The sequence below is a fragment of the Marmota marmota genome, unplaced genomic scaffold, assembly GCF_001458135.2.
Source record: "Marmota marmota marmota unplaced genomic scaffold, marMar, whole genome shotgun sequence".
Lineage (NCBI taxonomy): Eukaryota > Metazoa > Chordata > Mammalia > Rodentia > Sciuridae > Marmota > Marmota marmota.
This window is the reverse complement of record NW_026000130.1, coordinates 5,275,732-5,301,698: the sequence shown is the minus strand read 5'-3', so window position 1 is coordinate 5,301,698 and position 25,967 is coordinate 5,275,732. Positions and strand designations below refer to the sequence as shown.

At 51.6% G+C, this 25,967-nt stretch overlaps 1 protein-coding gene across 5 annotated transcripts in view; it reads right to left on the bottom strand.

The window, feature by feature from the left end:
• The window catches only part of Myo1h (myosin IH), a 61,140-nt gene that overhangs the window by 4,752 nt on the left and 30,421 nt on the right, over positions 1-25,967 (bottom strand). For 4 of the 5 annotated variants that reach the window (XM_015500272.2, XM_048785004.1, XM_048785002.1 and 1 more), the window contains 20 exons: positions 25,608-25,787; positions 22,185-22,283; positions 21,331-21,444; positions 20,968-21,039; positions 20,277-20,396; positions 18,683-18,750; positions 18,023-18,128; positions 17,639-17,719; positions 16,415-16,506; positions 14,592-14,686; positions 11,616-11,662; positions 9,527-9,607; positions 8,956-9,061; positions 8,168-8,285; positions 6,395-6,508; positions 5,022-5,098; positions 3,479-3,547; positions 2,253-2,337; positions 1,423-1,582; positions 655-738 (listed from right to left, as the gene is read on the bottom strand). In XM_015500272.2, the coding sequence (XP_015355758.1) occupies positions 655-738; positions 1,423-1,582; positions 2,253-2,337; positions 3,479-3,547; positions 5,022-5,098; positions 6,395-6,508; positions 8,168-8,285; positions 8,956-9,061; positions 9,527-9,607; positions 11,616-11,662; positions 14,592-14,686; positions 16,415-16,506; positions 17,639-17,719; positions 18,023-18,128; positions 18,683-18,750; positions 20,277-20,396; positions 20,968-21,039; positions 21,331-21,444; positions 22,185-22,283; positions 25,608-25,787 (1,968 nt within the window). The remainder of the gene's footprint in view (positions 1-654; positions 739-1,422; positions 1,583-2,252; positions 2,338-3,478; positions 3,548-5,021; positions 5,099-6,394; positions 6,509-8,167; positions 8,286-8,955; positions 9,062-9,526; positions 9,608-11,615; positions 11,663-14,591; positions 14,687-16,414; positions 16,507-17,638; positions 17,720-18,022; positions 18,129-18,682; positions 18,751-20,276; positions 20,397-20,967; positions 21,040-21,330; positions 21,445-22,184; positions 22,284-25,607; positions 25,788-25,967) is intronic. The other variant, XM_048785003.1, reaches the window with a different exon arrangement.

Below are 25,967 nucleotides of genomic sequence, written 5' to 3'. Positions count from 1 at the left end.
GATCCATGGTTGTTGAACCATAGGAACCTTATTCTACTTTGGCGCTGACCAAAAAGCCCCCAAAGTTACATTGGGAGAGACTGGCATCAACATTTGTGCGGGTCCCCCGACTTGGGGTGGCTTCCCCAAAGTAGAGTTTTCAAAACTTCACAGAGCAATTGCCCTCCTCTCAGATCAGAGCTCAGCAAACTACAGCCCCAGGGCCAAGTGCAGCCTGCAGCCTGTTTTTGCGAGTCAAGATGTACTGGGACATGGCCGAGCCTGTCATTTACATGAGCCTGTCATTTACACGGGCGCTACCCGCCTGCTGGAGCCGCAGAGTGCGTAACTGGTTAGATTGTAACAGAGATCACAGAGATGGCATTGCTCACAAAGCCTCAGATCTTCGCACTCTAGCACTTTACAGAAAAAGCTGGCCATAGAAAGGGTCCTGGATTGTTTCCATGGTAACAATACAGAGCTACCGACTGGAACTTGAGCTGACACTCAAGGCTCTGTGCTGGTGTCCTCAGCTTGGCTACAGGTCATGGCTGGCAACACCCTTCACTTGTAAGTGGGATGCTGGACAAAGCCTCCTGACACTAACAGTCCCCACTGCAGGATGGGCACTCGCCCCCTCCTCCATCCTGCCCCCTGCAGACACCACATGCCTACCATGGCTCTCCGTTCATCTGTGACCCCGTGGCAGTACTTGCGAACCAGGTTCCTCATGCACATCTTCCTGAGCAGGTCGGAGGCCTGTGTGGAGAAGACACGTCCTTCCCACCCGCCTGTCCCACACCGTCCTGGGGGAGCCACCATAGTGGAAGCTTGGAAAACACACTTGGATGCGGTTTAAGTTGAGCGTTACTATTGTGGCGTCAAAGCAGCGAGCCTTCTGGATGCTCACTTTTCAATTTTGCTTAAGTAGCGAATCACAAACTTGAACATGGTCGTGGTCCCTCTGAGGAGCATGAGCAGGCTGTGACGTCCCTAGAGATTCTCACTCAGTGGGTCTGAGGTGGAGCCCAAGTAGAATCTTATAGTGGCCTCCACTCCACATCCGGGCGACCTTTTTTTTTGGTACCAGGGATTGAACCCAGGGATGTTTAACCACCCAGCCACATCCAAAGCCCACCCTTTTTTTTTTTTTTAAAGGGCCTCACTAGGTTGCTTACAGTCTCACTAAATTGCTGAGGCTGGTTTTGAACTTGAGATCCTCCTGCCTCAGCCTCCCGAGCGGCTGGGATGACAGGTGTGCATTACCACACCTGGCCTCGGGCCATCTTTAGAGAAACTTTTTAACAATCATTGGACCTATTGGGCAAGCTCTGTCAAGGATAGAAATCATTGAAAAGTGCTCTGTGTAAACAGACCCCCAGTGGCTTTACAAGTTAGGAAGGAGATCATGTCACTTGCAACAGAGCCCATCTTAGTCCTTACGTGTTCCAGGATGCCCGGAGGCCTCAGCCAGCTCTTGTCCAACACATTCTTCGGAACATGATTCCGAAGATTCAGGATGTAATTCTTCCGCACGAACACTATGAACTCCTCGTTGTCAGGGCAGAGGGGTCTGTGGCGATGGATGAATCCCTTGATGAACCTCAGAAGGGAAGCATTCTGTCAGCTTTCTGGCCCATTTCCTCAAAGATGCGCCTTCTCTTCCCCATTTGATTCCGAAGCCAAAGCCACAGGTGGTGTAAGTGACCACGTGGGCCAGAAGCCAGGAATGAAGCCCACAGACCAACCCCGCCCCAGAGATATGTCCCGCTTCACCCACGTGGCCTTGTGCTTTGACTTGTCTGAATTCGCTGCCAGTTTAAAAAGTCGGGAGGTTTTGCATAAAAGCCAGATCTCCGCTCTCCTCGAATGATGGCGTGATCCTCCAGCTGTGGCCTGTGTCTCCAGGCAGCAACTGACTGGCACAGTCACCGCCCCACTGACGTAGACTGAGGTCCAGCTCACCGCAGTCCCCCCCACGCCCTACTGCCTCGTCCCAGCTCATGAGACTCTCTCTACCTGCCTGGCTTCAGAGGGCATTCACCTGTGTGACTCTGAACTAGGCCAAGAGAAGGTACAAATGCACAGACTGGGATCACTATCACATTGGGGAGCTCAGAGCAAAGAGGGGGAACTGAATTCCCAGCAGCTTCCAGAAAAGAAGATCTTTGTGCACAAATTCAAACACCACAAGAACCCAGCCACACCCAAGACCCTCCCCTGCAGCACACCACGGTTGAGTGACCTCTGCTCCCTGTCGGCTGAGAACTCACCTTCTTATTATCTGCACTGCCCACCTTCTCCGCTGGACCTCCCTTCGAGCCAGGACTCCACGCCAGTGGGCTTCCAGTTTGGTGGCTGAAAGAGCCCATTGCTGACATTAGTGAGTGGTCACAGTCACAGGTCAATCCAAACGGCTGCTCCAGGCCTCGTCCACCCAGGGCACGTCGGGGTCACCCCCCAGTGTGCCCTGCTGGTACAGAGATGGAAAGTCCAATGCATGTCATTAGTTCTTACCTGGGGACGCTCAGGCCGACACCTAGACCAGGGAGAGAGAACAGGGTGCCCTGGAGGACCCAGGGAAGCTGGGAATTACACAGGGGGGGTCCCCAAGATCTTTATTGGGGACAGGAGTGGCCCTTGTGATAGTATAGATTAGTCATACCACACATTTAGTCAGCCTCACTCGGTGCTGGCTTTGATGTAGTGGTCAGCATTTAAAAATTGGAAGAAAATAGAATGCACAAAAATCAAATCCTGGCCAATATCCCCAATTTTTAAATACTTTTCAGATTATTTTTTGGTAATTTGGATTTTTTTAAATGCCTTTCTTTTTTCCCCACTGAAGTGCACTGTTTCTTTTACAGAAGCACAAGCAACTAGAAATAACCCACATGTCCACCGACAGAACTGGATTGTGGAACACCCAGCTCAGGGGCCAACCAACATAAATAAAATTCAATGGCAGCACAGCTAGGCATGTTCATTTAGTATTGTCTAAAGCTACTTTCATGCTACGGTGTTGAGTAGCTGTGGCAGGGGTCATCTGACTCCAAGTCTAAAATATTTGCCAAGATCTTGTTGACTGCCGACTTAGAGGAATACAACGCAGCCATGAAAATGAACCAATCACATCTGGTTGAATTCCAAAAAACAACTTAGAATGCAAAACTGTGGCCATAAAATACCAACAGTATGATTTTCTTCAGTTCAAAACATGCCAAACGAGAAATATATTGTTTGGTGAATGTGTCCACAGATGGTAAAACAGAAAAACAAGGAAACGAGTACTGAAAGATTCAGCAGAGATTGCATTAGGAGGTTATTGTTTGAGAATGTGATGTGGGAGGCGCTTGGAGGCTGCCTGCCATGTCTGGACAAAGTGCCCATGGAGCAAACATTGCTGGTCCATAAGGTAAGTCTGAGAAGGGGGCAGGTTTCCAGGATGGGCGGGGGGGGCAGGGCAGCCATGGGGCCCATGCTCCTGCCGACTGCTTACCTGCCTGTCGCTTCTTCACGTATTCCCTTCTTCCTAGGCGGCCCTTGTATGTGGCTTGGATTCTCGCAACTTAAAGTAAAACCAAAAGTTTTGGTGAAACGACTTTCATCTGGTTGTCTTTGCGGTTGTGACCTCCAAGGGGCACCGAGGCGTGGCCTTCCCAGGCCGCGGAGCCCTGGCACAGGCTGCCCACTCAGCACCTGAGAGCAGGCCCACTCGTGGGCCTGAGGCCTGGCTTCTCTGCCTTTCTCTTTCCTTCCCCAGGTAGGGGACAGACCCAGTGGTGGAGCCACCGGTTCCGTGTCGGGTGTTCTAGTCCATCCCCAGGCCACCCCCTAGGGCCAGGCAGCACCTACACATTTCCGATAGGCTCGGGGGCTCTGATCCTGGAGACACCTGCTGGGCCACAGGTGACACGGCCACTGAGGCGGGTGGACCACAAGACCCCCCAGCTTCCCCATCCGCCACCCCCCACATCCGTCTGAGGTCCCACCAGAGGCCAGGTTCATGGAGGGCCTTGCAGATCAGCAGCACGTCCCCCAGGAGCTGGGCAGAGATGCCGACTCAGGCCCCCTGCAGCCGGCTGAGCCAGCGCCTCATGTCCACCTCATCCCCAGCCCTGGGTGCCAGCTGCCAGCACATTCGTCTGAGGTCAGGAATGAGATCACTGAGCACTGCCCCATGTCCAAGCCCCAGCCCTCCTGCTCAGGAGCCGTGTGACCTTCAGCAGTTACCAAAGTCTCTGTGCCCCAGAGTCCCCGAGTATAGAGTAGGGATGATAACAGCTGCTCCAAGGTTTGTTCTGAGATGAGATCATGGGTATCAAGGACTTGGTGTGCACCTAGCATACAGCAAGCACCCGTTACTTAGAATGGCTACTTGCTGGGCATCGTGATGCACGCCTGTCATCCCAGAGGCTCAGGAGGCTGAGGCAGGAGGATCTCGAATTCAAAGCCAGTCTCAGCAACTTAGCCAGACCCTAAGCAACTCAGTGAGACCCTGTCTCTAAATAAAATACAAAAAAAAAAAAATTGGGCTGGGGTTGTGTCTCAGCGGTAGAGTGTCTTCCTTGCACATGCGAGGCCCTGGGTTTGATCCTCAGCACCACATAAAAATAAATAAATAAAATAAAGTTTAAAAATATATTTAAAAAAAAAAAAACTTTCTCATTTATAATAAACACCCTGGCTGCAGGCTTGGAAGCTGTACCTGCCAACATCAGATACTTATTGAGTTTTAAAAACCTGAAGGCAGGGGTGATGGGCTCTGGTGGTGTTAGGGCCTACCTGCCCAGCCAGGTGGGGTCCACAGGACAAGCAGGCACTAGGGCATTGGAGTTTCTGCCTGCCCAAGACTGCCTGCCCGGCACTCACTCAAGCCCTCAGTGCACATGTATATTTTCCTAATTCTGTGTCTCGTTCCTGGTTTCCAACATGGCTATTTCTAATACCAAATCAGACACCCACGTTTAAGTTACTCCCCCAAGCTAAACTTTGCTCATTTTACCTTCTACTGAAATCAGGGCAGAAAAAAAGAATCGTACCTAATTGATGTTTACTAAATTCAAAGGCATCTTCTGTAGCAAACAGGGTTCTGGGGAAACGAATGAATATTTTGGTTCTAGAAGTGAAAAGAAATGTGTGAATTGGTGGGTTACCCCTGTCGTGGCTGAAGAGCATCCCCCTGAGATTCACGTCTGCTCAGAAACCTCAGAAGGTGAACTTTGGAAGGAAGGTCTTTGTGGATGACGGAGAGGAGCTCAGACTAGGTTAGGGTGGGCCCTCAACTCCAGGAAAGTGTCCTAGCAGAGAGGCCACGTGACGACCAAGGCAGACCAGACTGCTGCCACCAGCCCAGGGAGGATCCTCCCGTCAGAGGTCCAGAAGGGGCACAGCCTTGCCAGCACCCTCAGGAAGCGTGAGAGAATGAATTTCTGTTGTGAAGTTCCACGCCATGAATCCGCCATGCTAACCTGAAATTGCTGCAGGCTATGCTCCTGTGCCTTGAAGAGTGATAATGAAGAACATAGGTCCCCGTGTAGAGGGAGACCCAGCCCAGGAGAAGTCTGGAGGGCTGGGCTCAGGTTGCCTGCCCTGCCCCACACCCGCCCCGGGAGGGAAACTTCCCAGGGCAGCCACTGGGGTGCAGTAGTGAGCAATGCCCCTGCTCCTACTTCCGCGTCCCAGGTCATCCCTTGGGGACAGACCTCCTAACTCTGACCTCCAGGACCTGCTTCCCTAGGAAGTGCCTCGCCCGATTCCCCTCAGGGATCTTTCTGGACTGAATAAGTAGCTGATTCTTGGGACCCAGAATAAGCACCCCAAGATAAGCCCCTCACAAGTAGGAGGTAGGAGCCAGCAGGGAAGGCCCGTGGATAGGTTCAAAGGCAGCTGTCCCTGAGGTGGGGGCCCTGCATTCTGGGAATGGGCCGTCTCCATGCCTCTTGCAACCAAATGAGTCCTGACCACAGTGACTCGCAGAACAGACTTGGATCATCCCCCTCATCCTACTAAGTGGCCCCCGAAGGCTTCCAGCATGTACAGAAGTTCTCTGCCCATGGATAACTTCAACCCTATTCTAGAAAGCACTTTGGGGGATGGTAAAGATGACTTCACATTGCATAGGTCCTAATGCCACCTCCGGGAAGTCATGCACACATTTTAATAAAGGGAGGATCTAGGCTCAGAGGAAGGGGGTCCACCCATGGCCCCCTCTTCATTTTGCAAGCAGAGATTCGTTCCAGCCACCGAGTCAGGTTCAGAACCCAGGGGCCCTTAAGAACTCCATTTCCTCTTCCAGCCATTGGAAGCCACGTTTAAATCGGGCTTATAAATCTACACAACCTTTGAAAATGAGGATGTAGATCAGTGTGTGACGGCAGGAGACAGGTCAGTGGGCAGTTTGCTGGCTACTCACTTCCCTAACTTGTACTCCTCGGGTCTGTAACCGATGTACTTGATCAGCCGTTCTACGCCCTCTCCCGGAGGCCCGTGCCAGTGTGGCCAGGTGTCTGGGCACAAGGACTTGTACCTGCCAGGAGAGGAGATGACACACAGAAGCCTTTCCCGGACAGTATCCACCCCCCACGCCATCCGAGTCTGCTGAGCTCCCTGATGCCATGTGACATCTCACACCAGCTTCCTCTAATTCAGCTCAGCAGTGAGGTAACTAACTGGTCCAGCAGAGCAGGCATCCTGTGTGTCCTCAGGAAAAAGGACATCGTTGGACCTTCAACCCTCGTAACTGCATTCCACCCCCAGGTGGGTCCCCAAGAGAAACAAAAGCCCTGTCCACACAAAGACTCACGCACCAACGTCCACAATAGCCAAACGTGGACACCCCTAATGTCCATCCAGGGACACCAACAAACGAATGTGTCCCTCGCCAGAGGAAAGAGGACTCCGATTGGAAGTGACTGAGGACTTTCCTGCAGGGTCACTCTGACTCCAGAGCTCAGAACCTGAATCCCGCGTCCTCCCCTTTCTCCTAGGCAGCAGCCCTGAAGATAACCCATCCCCTCACCTAACCAGGGACCCGGTTCTCACCCTCACCCAGATTCGCTCTTGTTCACAGAACACGTCCCCAGCTGGCCTCACATATCTTACCAGTCTCCCCCACTCAAGGGCAAACTCCATAAGGCGGGGGTGGGGGGGCCTGTCCTGTTCTCTGCTGTTCCCTCCCCACACCCAGGCGCAGGGGAGGCGCCCACTCGTGCTGTGGCCAGAACAGAGGAGCCCCAGAAGCAGCCCGCGGAGCCGCAAAGACGTACAGAGTTCAAAACCTGCAGGACCAAGAGCTTTGTAATGTTTTGAACAACCAATTAAAAAAAAAAAAAAACCAAAAAACCTGCAGGACCATGGAGCACCGTGTGTGTGTGTGTGTGTGTGTGTGTGTGTGTGTGTGTGTGTGTTTCGGAACCGGGTTGGGCAGGAACTGTGGCTTTTGCCTTCACCAGGACAAGGGTCACTAAGCCACTGGGAGCTGATGGGCAAAGATGGTGGGCAACGGAAGAGGCCCATAATCTGACGTTCCTGGCGCAAACCCCAAAGACGCCCTGATGACAGGTTGAATGGCGTTACCAGTGACACGGCCACCGTGACCCACACACATTACCATTCCACTCTGCTTATCTTGAGCGCCCCTGGCTATTTTAGTGACACAGAGTCCCACGTGGCCCATCACCAAGGAGGTGTCGGTCCAGGCACTCTGGGTGGTGGTGGGAGCAGGGTGAGTCCCCAGTGCTCCCAAAGCCCAGATCGCAGACCCCGGAACCCCCACCTTACAGGTAGGGAAAGAGGTCCTGGCCCTAAGGAACATCATGGGGATTCCCAGCCAAGATCATGTGTCTCCAAATCTACACCCCAGCCCCACACCCGGTTCTGACGGCCCAGGCACCCACCCACCCAGCACCTACAGCCACAGAGGCCCGTCGTTCCCACCCCTCCCCCAGCGCTCAGACCCTCGCAGGGCGCGGCCACGCCTGCCCCCTGGTGGCAGGTCCGCGCATAGTTCCCTGACGACTGAGGTCAAGGAGGGCTGAGCCAGGCGAATCCAGACCCGAGTCCACGCTGGGTTCTGTTTCCTTCCACATGTTAGCGCTGTTTTCCTGCCACAGCGATTGCCATCAACTGAGAAGGTGCCACCGTTGGAATTCCAGGGAGGCGACGGATTTTTAAGGGCGAACTCTACCTTTGCAAGAAATGCTCGTATCTCCTGCGGTACGCGAAGCCGGCCCGCCTCACCCGCAGGTGCTCCATGAGCCCCAGGTACTTGATCTGGTGTCTGATGAGGAAGTCATCGAACTTGCCTTTGCAGAAACAGAAGAGGGAGTGACCCTAAAGGACCCCGTGGCTTCATTTCAACCAACCAGATCAGAGGCTCCAGCGACCCAGACCATTTTTCAGGCCTTAATTGTGCTCCTTAGATGGGGAGTGTGAGAGCACATTCTGGACTTCTGGGGTCTTCTAAAAATTCACGAGATTTGGCCTCCCTGGGCCCAGAGTCCCATGTGGCAACTGGTTAGAAGGGGGACAGTGCCATGACCCTTTGAGATGGGGTGGCGGGGTGGGGGGCACTCTCCAGTTTGCCACAGTCCCCTCCGCTCCCTGTTGCTCACTCCCGGTCACTTTCGCTCATTGGCTCAACCTGTCTGGCCTCTGTCGCCTCTGACTGGGGGCCTCCTTAGAGGTCATGGCAAGGGCTTAGACAGGACCCAAGTCGTGGGCCATTTTGGAAGCCACTCCGCTGGCTGGAAGGCCGGTGGCTTCCCTGGCCCCCCGGGTGGCCCCTACCTGAGCCGGGCTCACCCTGGAGCACCAAAGGGACCCTCCCTGGTTCTCCTGCTTTCTATCGTCTAAAAAGGGAGGCGTTCGTGGATGAGGACCAGGTCCCCGGTGGCCTTTAGGCCCCTGACCCTCGGCCACCCTGGCTACCCCCAGCCTCTCCCCGGAGGCCAGCGTTCAGCGCCTCGGACTCACTGGGCTCCTTGGTGTCGTTGGGCTTGATGCAGCGGATGTAGGAGGGCTCCTTGCAGAGGAGCATTTCCAGGAGGCTGCCCAGGCTGTTCTTAAACTGAGTCCCCACCTGGGCCCAGAGGGCGCGGGGAAGGCCCTGGTCAGACTCCCACAGACTGTCCTGCTGTCACCACGTCGCCTATGGGGTCCCCTCACCCAGCAGCCCCCGGGGAGCATCTCGCAGGAGCCAGCGCCGTGGCTGAGCCGGTCGCCCCTCCCTTACTACCCCGTGCTTCCGTCAGACCCCTGAGCCCGTCGAGGTCAGCATGGCCACTCTTCCTACGCCCTCTCCCATCAGGTGGAAGCCCCTCGAGGCGAGGGACCTCGCTGCCCTGCTGCTGCAGAACCCAAGCCCAGTTCTGTGCCTGGCACACAACGAATGTCGGCCAATGACCTGGACTGGAACCCAGTAGAGAATGATGCTTCCAGCATCGCGGGAGGGTGGCTTTAAAAGCGCAGGTCACTGGAGGTCCCTGCACCCCCAGGGATTTTTTTTCTTTTCCAAATCTGTATAGGCATTTTTTTTGCCACTCACCGTTGGTGGCCTCCTCCGATTTTCTAGCTCAGCCACCAGGAAGCATTCTCTCAGGATTCTGTTGCTGGACCTGCACAGCACCTGTAAGAGCACAGAAGGGAGACGGCATTTTGCTGTTTCCGAATCTACTAAGGGACCTTCAGGACACTCAGAAGTGTGTGTGAAGCCAGGGGCAGTGGTGCCCACTTGTCATCCCAGCGGCTCAGGAGGCTGAAGCAGGAGGATTGCAAGTTTGAGGCCAGCCTCAGCAACTTAGCAAGGCTCTAAGCAACTTAGTGAGATCCTGTCTCTAAATAAAAAATAAGAAGGGCTGGGGATGCCCCTCAGTGGTCAAGCCCCCCTGGGTTCAATCCCTTAATTTTTTTTTAATTTAAAAAATTAAAAAGTGTGCATGTGATAGCAGAGTCCTCGGTTTCTTGGGCACCTGAAGATATTTCTAAGTGAAAAAGAAAAGGGAGGAGACACAAACAGACGTGGGAGGAGAGCCAGCACTTGCTCAGCAAGACCAAGGGCCTGGGTTCCATCCAGCATCACCACAAACAAGGGGAAACACGTGTACAGACACCGTATCCACCAAGTCTGTTTGCCGAGGCGGACTCTATTCTCTGACACGATGTTGTGAATGTGCTTAGCACTACCAAATGGTAAAATGGCCAATAGGGTAAAATCTTGTGGTATATATGTTTTGCCTTTTTTTTTTTTTTTTTTTGTACCAAGGATTGAACTCAGGGACTCTGGACCCCTGAGCCCCATCCCCAGCCCTATTTTGTATTTTATTTAGAGACAGGGTCTCACTGAGTTGCTTGGCACCTCGCTTTTGCTGAAGCTGGCTCTGAACTCAACATCCTCCTGCCTCAGCCTCCTGAGCCACTGGGATGACAGGTGAGGCCACTTCACCTGGTACAAATTATTTTTTAATTGAAACTTGTTTGTTTAAACCATCCCAATTCTAAAGTAACAGTGGCGTGGAAGAGTCATTTTAGATTAGAAGAGAAGAAAAATATTACAAGTGATCCATCTTGAAGTCAGAGAGACCTCAGGGAACTTCAGCCAGGGTTGGTGAAGGGAGAGAGGTCTCTGGGGACACAGGCTTGGAGGGTCGCCCTGTGAAGCGCGTGGCCGTGACCCACAGAGGGGAGAGCCAGAGGTTTCCTGTGTGTTAACCAGGCTGCCCACTCCTGGGTCCCACACAGCAAGCCCCTGAAGAGGGCGTCACCAGATCCCCTCACAATGGGAAATCTGCCAGGAAGTCCCCAGCTAGGAGGGGCCGTGCTGACTTGGGGACAGACCAGTCGCCCGGTGCAGGAATTCAAGGTCAGCAGTCACTATCCACACGGAACCCAAAGAGGCTGGGACTAAGCTATTTAATAAACTTAGCTAATTAAATGAAATGCATTTTGTGGGTCCAAATCAGTTAGCTGTTTCAACATAAAGGCTTTAAGAACCCAAGGTTTCTCTGGTTGGCAAGGTCTAGGGAACAAGATTGGAAATTTCATTGGCGGTTCTAGGGGTGAATCCCAGCTGCATCTCCACCACCTCGTAACCTTGAGCAAGCTGTGACCTCTCTGGGTTTCAGTTTCCTTATCCTCAGGTCATGTCACACCAGTATATCCTCACACTGCACCAAAAAAGAAATCTCCACTGTTCCCTGTGAACCACATGCTGCTGAGCTCTCAAGCCCCCTTCCTAACAATACCCCTCTAGCCCATCTGGGCCACAGGGCCTTTGTACATGTTGGTCATGCTACTGGAAACAAGCCCTCATCCCTCTTTGGCTCAAAAAATGTCCTCTTCAATCACAATTCCTCGTTTACTTCCTTTATAGCACCTCTCACCGACAGAGAACTTCTTTGTGCGGATATTTCTCCCCTGCCCTCCCCAACTGGAAGCTCCACCGGAACAAGGAATCGGACTTGTTCACTGCTGAATCTCCAGCGCTGGCACCCAGGAGGGACAACCATGCACACATGAGCCAGTCCATGGAGTGAGGAGAAAACCCAGGAGACCAGATCTACCCCAAATTCCGTGCCCCAGAGAAGTCTCACAGGGCACCTCACCACCCTCACAAACATGGGGCAGTGGCCACTCACTTCCTTCAGATGTCTGTACAAGAGGTCATTGTTTTTTTCCAAGAATCCTGTAGAGACAAAAACAAAGTTCAAATCAGTGGCTTTTCCTTAAAAAAAAAGTACAATTCCACCCAACAGATGGCAACGAGTGGTCCTTGAGGTAGTTTCCCTGGATCAGAGCAGATTTTCTCAACCTCAGCCAGGTGGACACTTGCGACTGGCCATTCTTGTCGGGGGTCTGTCCTGGGCACCCTGAGGCAGGGCAACCTTCAGCACCTTGGCGGGTCTTGGCAACGGCTTCTCTGGGTACCAACTTTTTCCAACTCGAGAAGCTGGGTCACGAGTATTCATTTCCAACCCCAGGCCACTGTCCATCAAAACTGGCTCAAAATGACAGGCGTCGGAAAAGACATCAAAAACGCCTGGAGTCCTGGGAGCTCACCTCTTTGTTCTGGTAAAACATATGTGACATCAACTCGACCATCTCACCCTCTGTGAGCGCCCAGGTCAGTGGCATTAGGTGTCCTTGGGCAGCCATCTCCACCGCCCGTCTCCAGAGCATTGTGTTTTTGCCCTGGGGACTGAACCCAGGGGTGCTCTGCCACAGAGTTGTGCCCCAGCCACGTCCCTCCTCCACTTTTAATTCTATTTATTTATCTATCTTTTGGTACAGGATTGAACTCAGGGCACTCGCCCAGAGCCCCATCCCCAGCCCTATTTATTTTGTACTTTATTTAGAGACAGGGTCTCACTGAGCTGCTTAGCACCTCACTTTTTTCTGGGACTGGCTTTGAACTCATGATCCTCCTGCCTCAGCCTCCCAAGTAGTTCTGATTACAGGCGTGGCCACAGCATCCAGCTTCCAGATCTTTCTAAGCATACCCAGTTGAAAGTCTATAACCATGAAACAACCACTCCCCATCCCCACCTCAGTAGAAAGGGCCCTCTACTTCCTGTCTCCGTGAATCTCCTGCTCTAGATGCCCCGTGTACATGGAAACACACGGCGGTCGTCCTAAGTGACTGGCCTGTTAGAGCACAGCGTCCTCAAGGCCCATCTGTCCTCTGGGGCGTATGCCACAACTCGCTGTCACCAGAGCCTTTCACCCCGCAGTGCCACAGGGAAACCTGTCCTGCAGACACGATGGGAGAAACTGGCAGGTGAAAGACACAAAGATGTCAAACAGGTGCTGCTTATGAAATCAAAAGTGGGACGGGGCAGTGACCGTCTCATATGGTCTAGTATGTGCTAGGCCATGGCCCTATGAGAGAGGGCGGGTGGCCACTCAAAAGAACCCCTGTGGAACCTGTGCTGGCATGGAGAGTGGGCGCAGGGCCAGGGCAAAAGGCCTGAGTCTGAACCCCAGCTCTGCCACTTACTGGCTGTGTGACCTTGGGAGAATTACTCAACTGCTCTGAGCTCAGTGCCCTCGTAGATTCAAAGGGGGGAAATAAACTTATGAAAAGATGCAAAAGAAAACCACAGTGAGATGCCTTCCCACCTACCAGAATGGCAGTGATTAGAAAGATAACGACAGATACTGGTGAGGACATGGAGAAGGACGGTCCTTCCTGCATGGCCGGTGAGAATGTCCCACGGGGCACATGCCCAAGAGAAATGCACACGTGTGTCCACACTAAAGCTTTCAAAGGCAGGTCCAAGACAGCATTTTCACCACAGCCAAAAGGCGTGATGCAGGTAGGTGATGGTCACCAACCATGAGCTCAGGAGCACGTGAGGTCTACCCATGCCACAGAATAGTATTAGACCATGAAAAGGAGCGATAACACAGTGAGCCTTGGAACATTGTGCTAAGTAAAGGAAAGACCCAAAGACCACACGTGGCAGGATTCTGGCTAGAGTCCTGGTCTAGGGTAGGTGAATCCATCGAGGGAGAAAGGAGATCTGTTTTATGCCTGGGCTGCTGGGGCCGAGGGGCTGAGAAACAGGCAGCGAACCCTAATGCATCCAGAGTTTCTCTGTGAGGTTATGAAACATTCTAAAATTGATCATGGATGGTGTCCAACCCTGAATATACTAAAACCCGTCAAATTATAAACTTATATGGAGCAAATATATGGCACATGAATATTTCTTTTTAAAAATTGGGTGGGATGTGAACTATGTTTCAGCAAAGTAGTTATTTATAAAGTAAATAAAATGGTCTTGTTCTTCTTAAAGGCTGAGTAATATCCCATTGCGTGTGTGTGTATATATATATCATTCATAGCTCAGCTATTGTGAATTGAGCTGCTATAAACACTGATGTGGCTGTGTCCCTGTAGTATGCTGATTTTAAGTCCTCTGGGTATAGACCAAGGAATGGGATAGCTGGGTCAAATGGTGGTTCCATTCCAAGTTTTCTGGGGACACTCCACACTGCTTTCCAGAGTGGCTGCACCAATCTGTGGTCCCACCAGCAGTGTGTGAGTGACCTTTCCCCACATCCTCGCCAACACTTATTGTTGCTTGTGTCCTTGGTGAGTGCCGTTCTGACTGGATGAGATGGAATCTCAGTGTGGTTCTGATGGCATTTCTCTAATGGCTGGAGACGTGAACAGATGGAACTGGAGACTCTCGTGCTCAGTGGAATAAGCCAGTCCCCAAAACCAAAGGCCCAAGTTCTCTGACCCGCGGATGCCCACGCACGGGAACAGAGTTCACTGGTTAGACCCAGAGGAGTGAAGGGTGGGGGAGACTCGGGGTGAGTGGGACGTGACTTTCCTAGGTCCACACAGGAATCAGGGCCAGCGAAACTCCACCCGTGTTCACCACGGCGGGGGGGGGGGGATCAATGTCGTGATGGTGGCACCCCATGCAGGGGTCCTGTCGGCACCACTGCCGTGTAGATGAGAAGACGACAAAAAAGAAAAAGAAAAGGGCCTCAAGGTGACGTGCTCGAACGTGAGGTGGGCACCCTGGGATGCCTGTCCTCCGTGGACGGGTGCTGGGCACACAAGCCACCTTCATGGTGGAGACCCGGCCCCTGGCACTCACCCTTGGTGCAGTAGGTGACCTCTCCCGCGTAGTGGAGCAGCTGGAACTCCATCCAGCCAATCCTCTTCCGGCCTTTGGGCCCCGCCAGCTTACGGCTGCAGGACAGACCAGACAGGACTGAGCACAGAAGCCACTGGCCAGCTCTCCAGGAACATGACAGTCCACAGGGACAGCTGACCCCAGCAGAGCCCCGGAGCCTACACTCTGCTACAGACCAAGGGCTCTCTATATGTAGACATAAATAAGCCCTGAGGAATAAAAATCCTCAAGCAAGCCACAGAAACACATCTTAAAAATAATGTCACCAGCGTGGTGGTGCACACCTGTGATGGCAGCAATTTGGGAGGCTGAGGCAGGAGGATTGCAAGTTGGAGGCCAGCCTCAGCAACTTAACGAGGCGCTGCCTCAAAAGGAAAGGACAGAGGGCATGTCCGGCATCTCTGTCTCTCTCTCTTTCTCTCTCTCTCTCTCTCTCTCTCTCTCACACACACACACACACACACACACACATAAAAATTTCTATTTTTCCCCAGTGATAATGAAGAAACAATGTCACTCTCTTACATTTTTACGTCATGCAGAGACGAAAACACTCATGAAACATCATGTTTCAGGTTCCAGTGATTCGTAATTTTTGGCAGCTTGCTCTTGAAACTGAACACAGCGGCCGCACACATATCCTAAGTGTGTAGATCCGTGAGGTTTTGCAAACTGACCAGCACCCAGATCAACAAACAGAACACCACAGGTCCTCGGGACCTCGCCCGGGCCCTTCCTGGCCCAGCCCGGCCTCCACTGCACTCAGTTTCACAGTTTGGAGGCGTGGGATTCCACAGTGTGTGTGCCTCTCTTTGTCACGTTTGCATGATGCCCCCGACATCATTGCTCAGGATTTACATAAATGTCGATATGTTTTCCCATTTGTGTCTGGGCCATGATTTATTTTCCATTCTAGCAATCTGTTATCCTCACAGTGTTCCACAGAGTTCTCGTAAACCCACGGCCCTCTGCTGGGCCTTTCCTGCAGCAGATACCGCACCAGGTGACCTATGTAGACCTTCACCGTGAGGTGTGGCAGGGAGACGGGACCCCGCCTTGTGGCAGGGGAACACAAACGCAGGGCCAGTCAGGTGCTTGCCCCACGTCATGTGGCCAGGCAGGGAGTCAAACTAAGCACATGCTTTCCTACTGAGCTACAACCCCAGGCCAAAGCACATGTTCCTAAATCCCCTTCTTTTTCTCAAAGATGAAGTCAAATTTCTAATTTTTCTTCTGGGATCCTGAAAACTTTTTTTTTAAAGTACCAGGGATTGAACACAGGGGTGCTCTACCACCGAGCCACATCCGCAGTCCTTTTTATTGTTTTATTTATTTATTTTTTTTTAATTTTGAGAAAGGGTTTTACTAAGTCACTAAGGGTCTCACTAAGTTGCTGAGGCTGGCCTTCAACTAGCGATCCTCCTTCCTCAGCCTCCCAAGTCTCTGGGATTACAGGCATGTGCCTCCACACCTGCTAAAACTCTTCACGTTCTAATTGGCACGATCCTGATGTGGATCCATATGAAGGCAAAAACGCTCCCTGGGTTGAACAGATCAGATTTCCACACATCACTTATGTGTTTCATCAAAAGTTTTAAGAGACACTATTTCACGCACAGAGAATGCAGGTCCCAAACGTAGCCACCCAAACAAGATGCAAAACCTCAAAAGCACCCCGCCTGGGATTCACTGCTGCGGGTTGGCCCGTGGCCAGCACATCTGTGTGGGGCCTTGCAGCTCTAGAGGCACACCTGGGACAACGCCCTCCTCCCCGGTCCACCTACGTTTGGAAGTGCGCATGCTCGCCCACTTTCTCCTCCAGTTTCTCCAGGAAGCTCAAGTCCGTGGCCGGGCCAGGGCGGATACACTCTTCATCCTTCAAGAGAAAACGGAGATGCCCAGACCTGGCTCACACCCTTCACCAGCTCTGCAGGACACTCCGTCCCGGGAGGCTGTCATCTGCCCTCCCCCCCCCACCCTCACCCAAACCAGGAGGACATTCTGGCAGGAAGGGGGCCTTCGTCACAGGGCTCAGCCTCTCAGACTTTGGACTGGAAATTCCATGATCAGTCAGCTCTTGCAGACGACTGACCCATGTGTTCAAGTCTTCCCGAGGGTCCTCCACAGTCAGGATGGCCCCTGACTTAAGCACTTGACCCCATTTTTTTTTCACCCTGATTATTTAGTTCCTTATAGTACTGGGGGTTTAGTACTGGGGTTTGAACCCAGCCCAGGGCTGCTCAACCATCAAGCTAACCCCCCAGCCCTTTCTCTCTTGAGACATGCTCTAAGTTGCTGAGGCTGGCCTTGAACTTGCAATCCTCCTGCCTCGGCCTCCCGTGTAGCTGGGATTACAGGTGTGGGCCACCGTGCCAGGCTCATTTTTCTCTTAATCAGTCATCACCGACCAAGAACAACATCTGTGCAGACCCTGAACTAGGAGCAAAGCCCTTATGAAAACGGTAAGACCTCCCCATTTCTCAAGCTGTGTCATTTCTTACATTTGGTCCTCAATGATGCCACCACCTAATTGACCATCTTAAAAACAAATCAGCCTTGGAGCTTTTATCACAGCAACAAAACCTGGGTCACAGGTTGGTGAGTCGACTTATACCAAACACATTTCTTTTATTTTTTGCAGGGGCAATTCCAGGGATTAAACTCAGGGCCACTCGACCACTGAGCCACATCCCCAGCCCCATTCTGTGTTTTATTTAGAGACAGGGTCTCACTGAGTCGCTTAGTGCCTCACTGTTGCTGAGGCTGGCTTTGAACTCCATCCTCCTGCCTCAGCCTCCTGAGTCACTAGGATAACAGGCGTGTACCAGCGTGTCCAGCAAGTGTATTTCTAAGAGTTCATTATAGCTCCTCTCTGAAAAAAGGGCTGTTATTACTAAGCCCCATTCAAAGATGATGAAATTGAAGCTCAGAGAGGTTAGGACACCTGCCTGATGTTATACAGTAAATCTATGTGGGACCCAGGACCACAGCGGACCCGTGTTTCTCACCAGAATGGAAATGATGCCTTTGTGCCTCTCTTCTACCAAATCGCAGATGATCTTGTTGTTGAAATACTGAATGGGCTCCCACTAGAACGACAAAGGAGAGAGTTCTCCAGGAGGCCGTGACGGGGAAGCTCGTTGGCTGAACACATCGTGCAGAAACTGTTTTCTGAATCTGATTTTTACATCCAAACGTCACCAGGGGAGACCTTCTGAATATCAAAGTGACCTCCCAGGCCATCGGCAGAGGAGGCCGGAAAGTAGTCCTTAACCAGGAAAGTCTCCAAGGAAACCTCATTTCTCAAGGAAATGTTTTTTTTTTTTTGTTTTGTTTTTTTTTTTTAAGCTGGATTAAGAAATCAAATGAGGAGAAAATATCAAAACGGTTACCTCGATCCCTTCCATCTCATATTCTGCCTGTTCTGCTTTCAGGGTCCTCTCTATTAACAGCTGTTGGAGCTTCTCATTGCAGTAATTTATACAAAACTGTTCAAAACTAGAGATGCAACGGTTGTGAATAACTCATGTTAGGCAAGTAGAACAGTTTTTACAAAGGGTGCTTACTTATTTTTAGGGGTGCTTTTTTTTTTGGTACCAAGGATTGAGTTCAGGGGCACTTGACCACTGAGCCCCATCCCCAGCCCTATTTTGTATTTTTATTTAGAGACAGGGCCTCATTGAGTTGCCTAGGGCCTCGCTTTTGCTGAGGCTGGCTTTGAACTCGCGATCCTCCTGCCTCAGCCTCCTCAGCCGCTGGGATGACAGGCGTGCGCCACTGCACCCAGCTAAGGATGCTTTCTTAATACAGAAAAAAATTAGCAAAGCCCTTATCAATAAAGTAATTGACTAAATAAGTCCTGAGAGTCAAGTTGAAATAGGGCTACGTTTTTCACGGTTATTTCGCTTCCGGAACAGTCTGTGGTGAGGGGCTATGCAAACCTGGAGACTTTCTGGAAAATCAGTTCCAGTAACATGAAGGTGACTAAGCCTCAGTGGCAACCAGAGAGAGGAGCAGCGGGGAGGACAGGCGGGGGAAGCGAGCAAACTCACCCATTTTTGTCAAAGACCTCGAACCCATAGATATCCAGCAATCCAATCACAGTTTTTTTGGTGACATCCTAGTTAAAAAAACACGAGCCATTAGTGGTGAGCGCTTACTCTGGATGGTCAGCGTGTGTTGGCCCGGGGTGCGTGCACTGAGATCCAATCTCCACTGTGAGGTGCTAAGTGGGACCAGGGGCAGGTGACTGGCGTCAGATAAGGTCATCAGGGTGGGGCCCCATGACTGAATCCTGGTGGCTTTGCAGGAAGAGAGACAGAAAGAGACTAAGGGCCCTGCTCTGCCTCTGGCCACGCGATGCTCCCCACAGCCTTGGGATTCTGCCAGCAAGGCCACCCAGGTGTGGGCACTCTCATCCTCATAAAGTGTCCGGCGCCAGGTTTTTCATTGTAGTAACAGAACTTTAGGTTTTTCACCTGGTGATTCCCAAAACCCTCCGGCTGCCCCCAAAGCTGGCCTCAGCCATGAAGCGCCACTTTCTCTCGCATCCACAGTGACTCACAGGAAGACCCCTGGGGACCCGCCACCCACTCCCACCTGCAGCCTGCCCAGATCCCACGGTGGCTTCCCCGTCCGCCACCTGGGAAGTGACACCTATCCTTCTGATTCCCTTCTTGTTCAATCAAGAAAGAAAATAGACCAGGACCTAAAGATGGCCAAGGGGATCCCCATTCAGGTGAGGGGACAGGTGGCACAGATGTCATTTTACAGAGGACAAAGTGCCACCCGGAAAGGAGAGATGATTAAAGATAACGCTACACTTCGAATGTGCCCCTCCAAAGTCCACATGTTGGAAACACGATCCCCAAATTCACGTTACAGGTATTTTGAAGTAATTAGGATTCTATGAGGTTCTCATGATGACATTCGTGGCTTTGTAAGAGCAAGAGTGAGAGAGACACATGCTCACGTGGACACACACACACACGCACACACACACATGCATAATTCAACTTACAGTGGGAACGGGGCCAGGGCATAACTCAGTGGTAGAGTGCTTGCCTACTGTGTGCAAGGCCCTGGGTTTGATTCCCCAGCACCACAAAAAAATAAAATAAGAAGGAGACATGCCCTAAACTTGAGTCTGAAGAGCAGCTGTGTATTTTCACATAGACTCAAACACACTGCTGTTAAAAGCCTGGCAGGGTGGTGCTCGCCTGTAATTCCAGCTACTCAGGAGGCTGAGGCAGGAGGATGGCAAATCCGAGGCCAGCCTCCGCAACTTAGCGAGAGCCTGTCTCAACAGTAAGAGATGAAAAAGGAGACTGTGCGCAGCTCAGCGGCAGAGAGCCCCGGCCTCAGTCCCCCGCACTGAAAAGAAAAGTCAAATATAGATGCGTGTTGTGGAGCAGGCCGATGCTGTGTGTCCTCGAACACCCAAAGCCACCTGGCACACGGCACCTGCTGCGCGCCTCACTGTGGGCCACGCCTGTGCGTTCCTGTGAGCCCACTGTGTGCCTGATAGGGGCCACCAGGACGTGGGGGGACAGCACCCCCCCCCAGGAGCTCACTGGCCATTCTTAGTCTGTATCCACGAGGGTCAGGGACAGACCTCGGGCGCCTCGCCCAAGACGCGTGACCAACCTTGTTCACGAGGGAGGAGTTGATTTTGTTGACCAGCCACGTGAACGTCCGTCCATACACGGCCTTGGCCATGGCGTCCCTGGCGTAGACAGAGTGTCCTGGTGTCAGCGGGCAGATCACCTGAGGTGACAGAACAACGCCCCCGCGCTTCCAAACCAGCCCCTAACGTGGGCACTAGGGGAGGGGGACGCCACACCCTATTGCTCCCGGTCACATGGTGGCCATTTCCCGGGCGGTCACCGTGTGCCAGGCACCGTGCTGGGCGGCTGAGACACGGCCACCAACACCCACCCTGGCCTTGTAGGCTCCCAGTGGCACTGGGGCAGGGGAGGGGAGGGCTGGTGGGATAGGTGGGTGACAAGTGCCAGAAGCAGGTCCATGTGGTGCTTGGAGGTAGAGGAGGGATAATCAGGGAACTTCTTGGACGCAGGGGTCCAGTGGCCCCAGAGCCTACGAGAGGAAGCGCAGGGAACAGCAGAAGGAACAGCATGTGCAAAGACCCCGGGAGGGAGGCCGTAGGGAGTTGGAGGCCTGAGCACGGCGTGGTGGTGAGGGGGGCTGCGGGGTGAAGCAGGAGGGCCTGGTGGGCGGGGGTCCCAGGTAGCCCCCCCGGGGCCGGGTCATGCTGTCGGCCAGGGGAGCCAGCCGTGATGGGGTGGGCAGGTACGTCTGTACCCAGAGCCATTGTTACCTCCTCTGTCTTGGCTTCGATTTTTCGGTGAGTGAGAGCATCCAGAAGGACAGATGGACAGACCCCCAGGAGCTGGACAAAAGGTACCCAACATGGCATTCAGGGACTCAGTTCTCCTCACTCAGAGAGTCTACCGTGCGTCAGGCCCCGGGTCATCTGTCCCCGACTCCTCGTTGAGTTTTAGGGCAAAATGGACAGACGGGGTCTCTGCGCTCTGCCCCCCAACCAGCACCAGCAGAAGACCCAGGGGCTCTCAGGTGCTGGCCAGCAGGGCCCAGCGGGGGGCGTCCACCCGCCTGGCGCCCCCTCCACCCCTTCAAAGTCCTAGGTCTCCCTCCGTCCTCTTGGAAAGAGGAGCGTCACCTTGGCGATCCACTTGATCTCATGAGTGTCCGGGACGGTGGCACAGCCCTGGGGGTCCTCCTCAAAACAGATGTTCCCCAGGTGCAGGACACTGGCGATGATGCCAAAGAGATTCTAGGAGGGCCAGGAGAGACATCAGTGGCCACCTCACTGGTCAACAGGCAGCAGAGATGTCCCCAGGAAACAGCCCCCTTCCGGCTCCAGCCCAGCCCTGCTCCCCAGGAATGGCCCTGGGGCCACGCCTGGGCTGGAGAAGAGCCTGCGGGGCGGGGAGTCGTGACCAAGAAACAGAAACACGGACCTTTGTATCTCATAAAATAAAGCTCTTGTATAAAATACGTTCTAAAACGATTTTACCAAACAAACCCCCCCAGGGGCCCTTTCATTTCGAATGCCGTGGTCTCCGTTGATTTTTTTTTAACCTACCATTCTCGACCTTGAAAGATTAACAGTCAAAAGGAAAAAATAAAAGAATAAACCAGTCCCCATTTGTTCCAAAACAGGAATGCAAATAAACGAGATCCTATGATTCTATAGGGTCTAAATTATTGAGACTGGACTTAACTGGGGGGAGAAGCACCCCGTTCCTCCTTCCACACAAGGTCGGGAACACTAGGAGGTTGTACATGAAGTTCCACACGTCCAGCTCACACGGATTTCAAAGAAGCCATGACTGGATGTTAGTGGTTTCTGTCCCCACGCACTATTTGGGACGTAACTGTACTGAGGACCGGATTTCACTGTGTATGTGAAGTTCATTTCCTGGGCACCCTTGTCACTGGCTGAGTCTGGCCACCCTGGATATAACCCCAGACTTTGTGCCTCAGTCCCAGGAGAGAACACCAGACCCATACCTCGAGGTCAGCTTTGGTAAAATCGATGACAGAAAAGGCATTGGAAACAGTTTTCCAGTTGTTCTTGTCATTAAGAGATGACTCCTTGGCACGATGACCCTGTGACAAAATTGGTCCACATAATGGCCTTTGAAGGACAGTGAAGCACACACACACACCTATTCCTAAACCAAAATGATTCTCTCTCCAAACACGCAAAAGCTATTTCTATAAAGGATGGAACTGAAAGCAGGTAGACTTTACTACTCCAGCATAAGAAAATTTGCTGACTGATACTTTTTTCAAATTTATTTGGAATTTTATTTTAAATCTCTGAGGCCTAGTGCAGCTGCACACACCTGCAATCCCAGTGACTTGGGAGGCTGAGGCAGGAGGATCACAAGTTGGAGGCCAGCCTCAGCACCTTAGTGAGGCCATAAGCAATTTAGTGAGACCCTGACTCAAAATTAAAAAAAATAAAAAGGGCTGGGGATATGGCTCAGTGGTGAAGCTCCCCTGGGTTCAATCCCCAGTACAATCAAGCAATCAATCAGCCACAATTCTGAGAAAATTTGCAAAGTTCCATAGCTGTGCAATATCTTTTCCTATGTGTTTGTAAACCGATTTTTCCCTGTCGTTTTTGCTAAACAAATGGAAACCATTTGTCTTAATAAATATGTGCTGAAACATGCAGGGAAATTATGTTGCTTAAATTCAGAGTCAATCTTGACTCACTTAGGAATTTTCAGAAAACCCTCACTGTAAGATTAGATGGAAGGAGGTCCTCACTCAAGGAATCGATAGTTTGGCTTTTAAAGAAATACAGATTAGCCAGGTGCAGTGGTGCACGCCTGTCATCCCAGTAGCTCAGGAGGCTGAGGCAGGAGGATCAAGAGTTCAAAGCCAGCCTCAGCAAAAGCAAGGCACTGAGCAACTCAGTGAGACCCTGTCTCTAAATAGAATACAAAATAGGGATGGGATGGAGCTCCGTGGTTGAGCATCCCTGAGTTCAATCCCTGGTACCAAAAGAAAAAATAAAGAAACACAGATTATATGGACATTTCCATGTCATGGAATCTCACTAGCAAAGATGTGAAGAGACTTTTCTCACTAACCCTGGGAGTTGATTTTTAAATAAGCAACAGACAGACGACCGATGTCTCAATTTTAAGAGAAAACATTCCAGACGAGTGCTTTTCATTATTTTGCTTTTATGCTCTGGGGTGTTCCCAGTTTCCTGATTGTCTGAAGATTCATTATCGGAAAAGATTTCCTTGCCGTGTGGCGCAAAGACGTCACACTGTGAAAATATTCACCTGAGACTCAGTCACAAGTACAGTCAGCCCTCCGTATCCACAAGCTCCTCATCCGCAGACTCAACCAGCCCCAGATCAGAAATAATCGAGAAGAACCAGTAATAACAACTCTTTTTCCTTGTCATTATTCCCCAAACAATATAGTATTTCATGGATGTACACAGCATCCACCTTGTACTGGGTAGTATAAGTGACCTAGAGATTATTTAAAATATAAGGGAGGATGTGCTATCCGTGGGCTATATGCAAATACGTTGTCATTTCATATAAGACTTGAGTGTCCTGGCTTTTGCTATCTGTGGAGTCCTGTAATCGGGGCCCCTGTGGATACGGAGGGACGACTGTGTCCCTTCCCTCTAAGGGCAAGGTCTGGGCAAGTCACTTCCTCACTGGACATCTGTGAGTTTGGAACCAGAGAAAATACATTGCAAAGGAAAGCCAGACATTTTGCCAAAGTTTTAGGACATCATGCCATCGATTAAAATAATAGCCAATTGCTAGAACCATTTCCAAAGCCATCAGGGTCTGGTGGAACTAATATGGCCAGGAAAAAAAAATCTGTAGGAATAAAGATATGATAAATTCTAAACAGAGGTGACGTGATTATTGAAGGACTATGATGAATGCCCACAAATATTTTTATAATTCAAGCTGCTCTGACTGTGCTTTGAAAATCCAAGCACCAAGCAGCCATTGACTGTCAGAAAAAAATAAGTAACCTAGAGGTCATCTGAAATCTACGGGAGGATGTGAAAGAGCTGAAAAAAGAGTCAGTTGATATGTCCTTCACTCTAAGAATTAGTTCAAGGTTGATGACATGTAAATTGAGATGGTGAAATTCTTTTATCTTTGTTAGTTCCGTTTTTCAATGAAAACTGTGGTCAAGATTTCTTTTCTCCCAAGATTTCTATGCAACACTGGTCTTTGTTTTATGAGATTCTCTTTATCAGGTCTTGTTGTGTCTCAAATGATGCTCCAGCCTGCGCTCTGCAAAATGGACCTCAGTTCAAAGCCAAGAACAGAACAATAAAAAAAATCTTGGTGCCGGGTGCGGTGGTGCATGCCTTTGATCCCAGCGGCTTGGGAGGCTGAGGCAGGAGGATCATGATTTCAAAGCCAGCCTCAGCAACTTATCGAGGCCCTAAGCAACTCAGTGAGATCCTGTCTCTAAATAAAAAATAATTAAAAAGCCTGGAGATGTGGCTTGAAGGTTAAGCACCCCTGGGTTCAATTCCTGATACAAAAAAAAAAAAATCTTGGGGCAAAAAAAAAAAAAAATCAACGCTAGCAACATCAAATGCTACCTATGCAACCTGGGCGTTCTAGAATGTTAGCACAGCCTCCAGTGAAATCAATGCTGCGAAATTAAATTCTGAATTCACTAGGATTGCTAATAGGGATGGCCTGAGCTGTGTCGCTAAGGTAGCGTGTTCACTTTGCTGCTAACAGTTCTCTAAGGTGGAAGGCAGGAGGCGGGGAAAGCCCTTCTCACAAGTAGATTAGAAGCAGAACGAGGCGGAATAGGCTGTGGGTACAGAAAGACGGTGAATTTCCATTGCTTCTAGACCAGCCGTTCTCCCCTTGGCTGTGAGCTACACCACAGGGGACTATTTCACTGTCGTCCCCCCCACCCCCCTTGTAGTGCTGCAGATCAACCCAGGGCCTCACCTATGTACGCTCCACCATGAGCTACATTCCCAGCCCAGGGCAGTCCCCCAGTTCTGCTAAATGCAGACCTCGGGATGGGGGTCAGATTCAGGCTTTGTGTATTCTGCAGTTATTTTTGCAGTCCTGGGGCTGATCCCAGGGCCTGGTGTGCGCTAGGCAAGTGCTTGACCCCGGAGCTACCCACCACCCGAGCCTAGGCATCTGTGTTTCTAAGAGATTTCTCAAGGGATTCTAATTTCAGCGAGGTGGAGAAGCCCTTGCCTAGACACGGGGTCACTTCACCCCGAGGGTCTAGCCGTAGGTAGCTGGCTGTGATCAAAGTCAAGAAACCAGCCCGCAGCCACGTCCAGAGGGGGAGAGACACTTCTTGAGCATCCTGCAGCGGCCCCCACAAACACCCCGAGTCCCCTCGTCCACAGGGCCCCCAGGGTCCCCAAAGCCAGGCGCTGGACCGTCCAACCTGCGAGAGGTACTTATACAGCCGGGGGTCTCGCTCGAGGCCCAGGTGAGCCAGGCGCTCCGCTTCTCCGCCGGCCAGCAGCTGGTAGAAGATGTGGAAATTCCGCTCGCCCTGGTTCTGATAGACGACTCGGGACTTTTCAATCAAGTAACTGATGATGTGCCCGCCGACGGGAATGCCCTGGGAAACGGAATAAGAATGGGGCAATGACGACCCAAGCCACTGGTGTCCGCTGGTGCCCAGATGTTTCAAATGTGGAGAAAGTCCCAGCTCCTCAGCTTCTACGATTCATGTTTCCTGGGCTCTGCTTTAAAAGATTTCTGCCTATCCAAGGTCACGAGTACATTCTCTGTATGATTG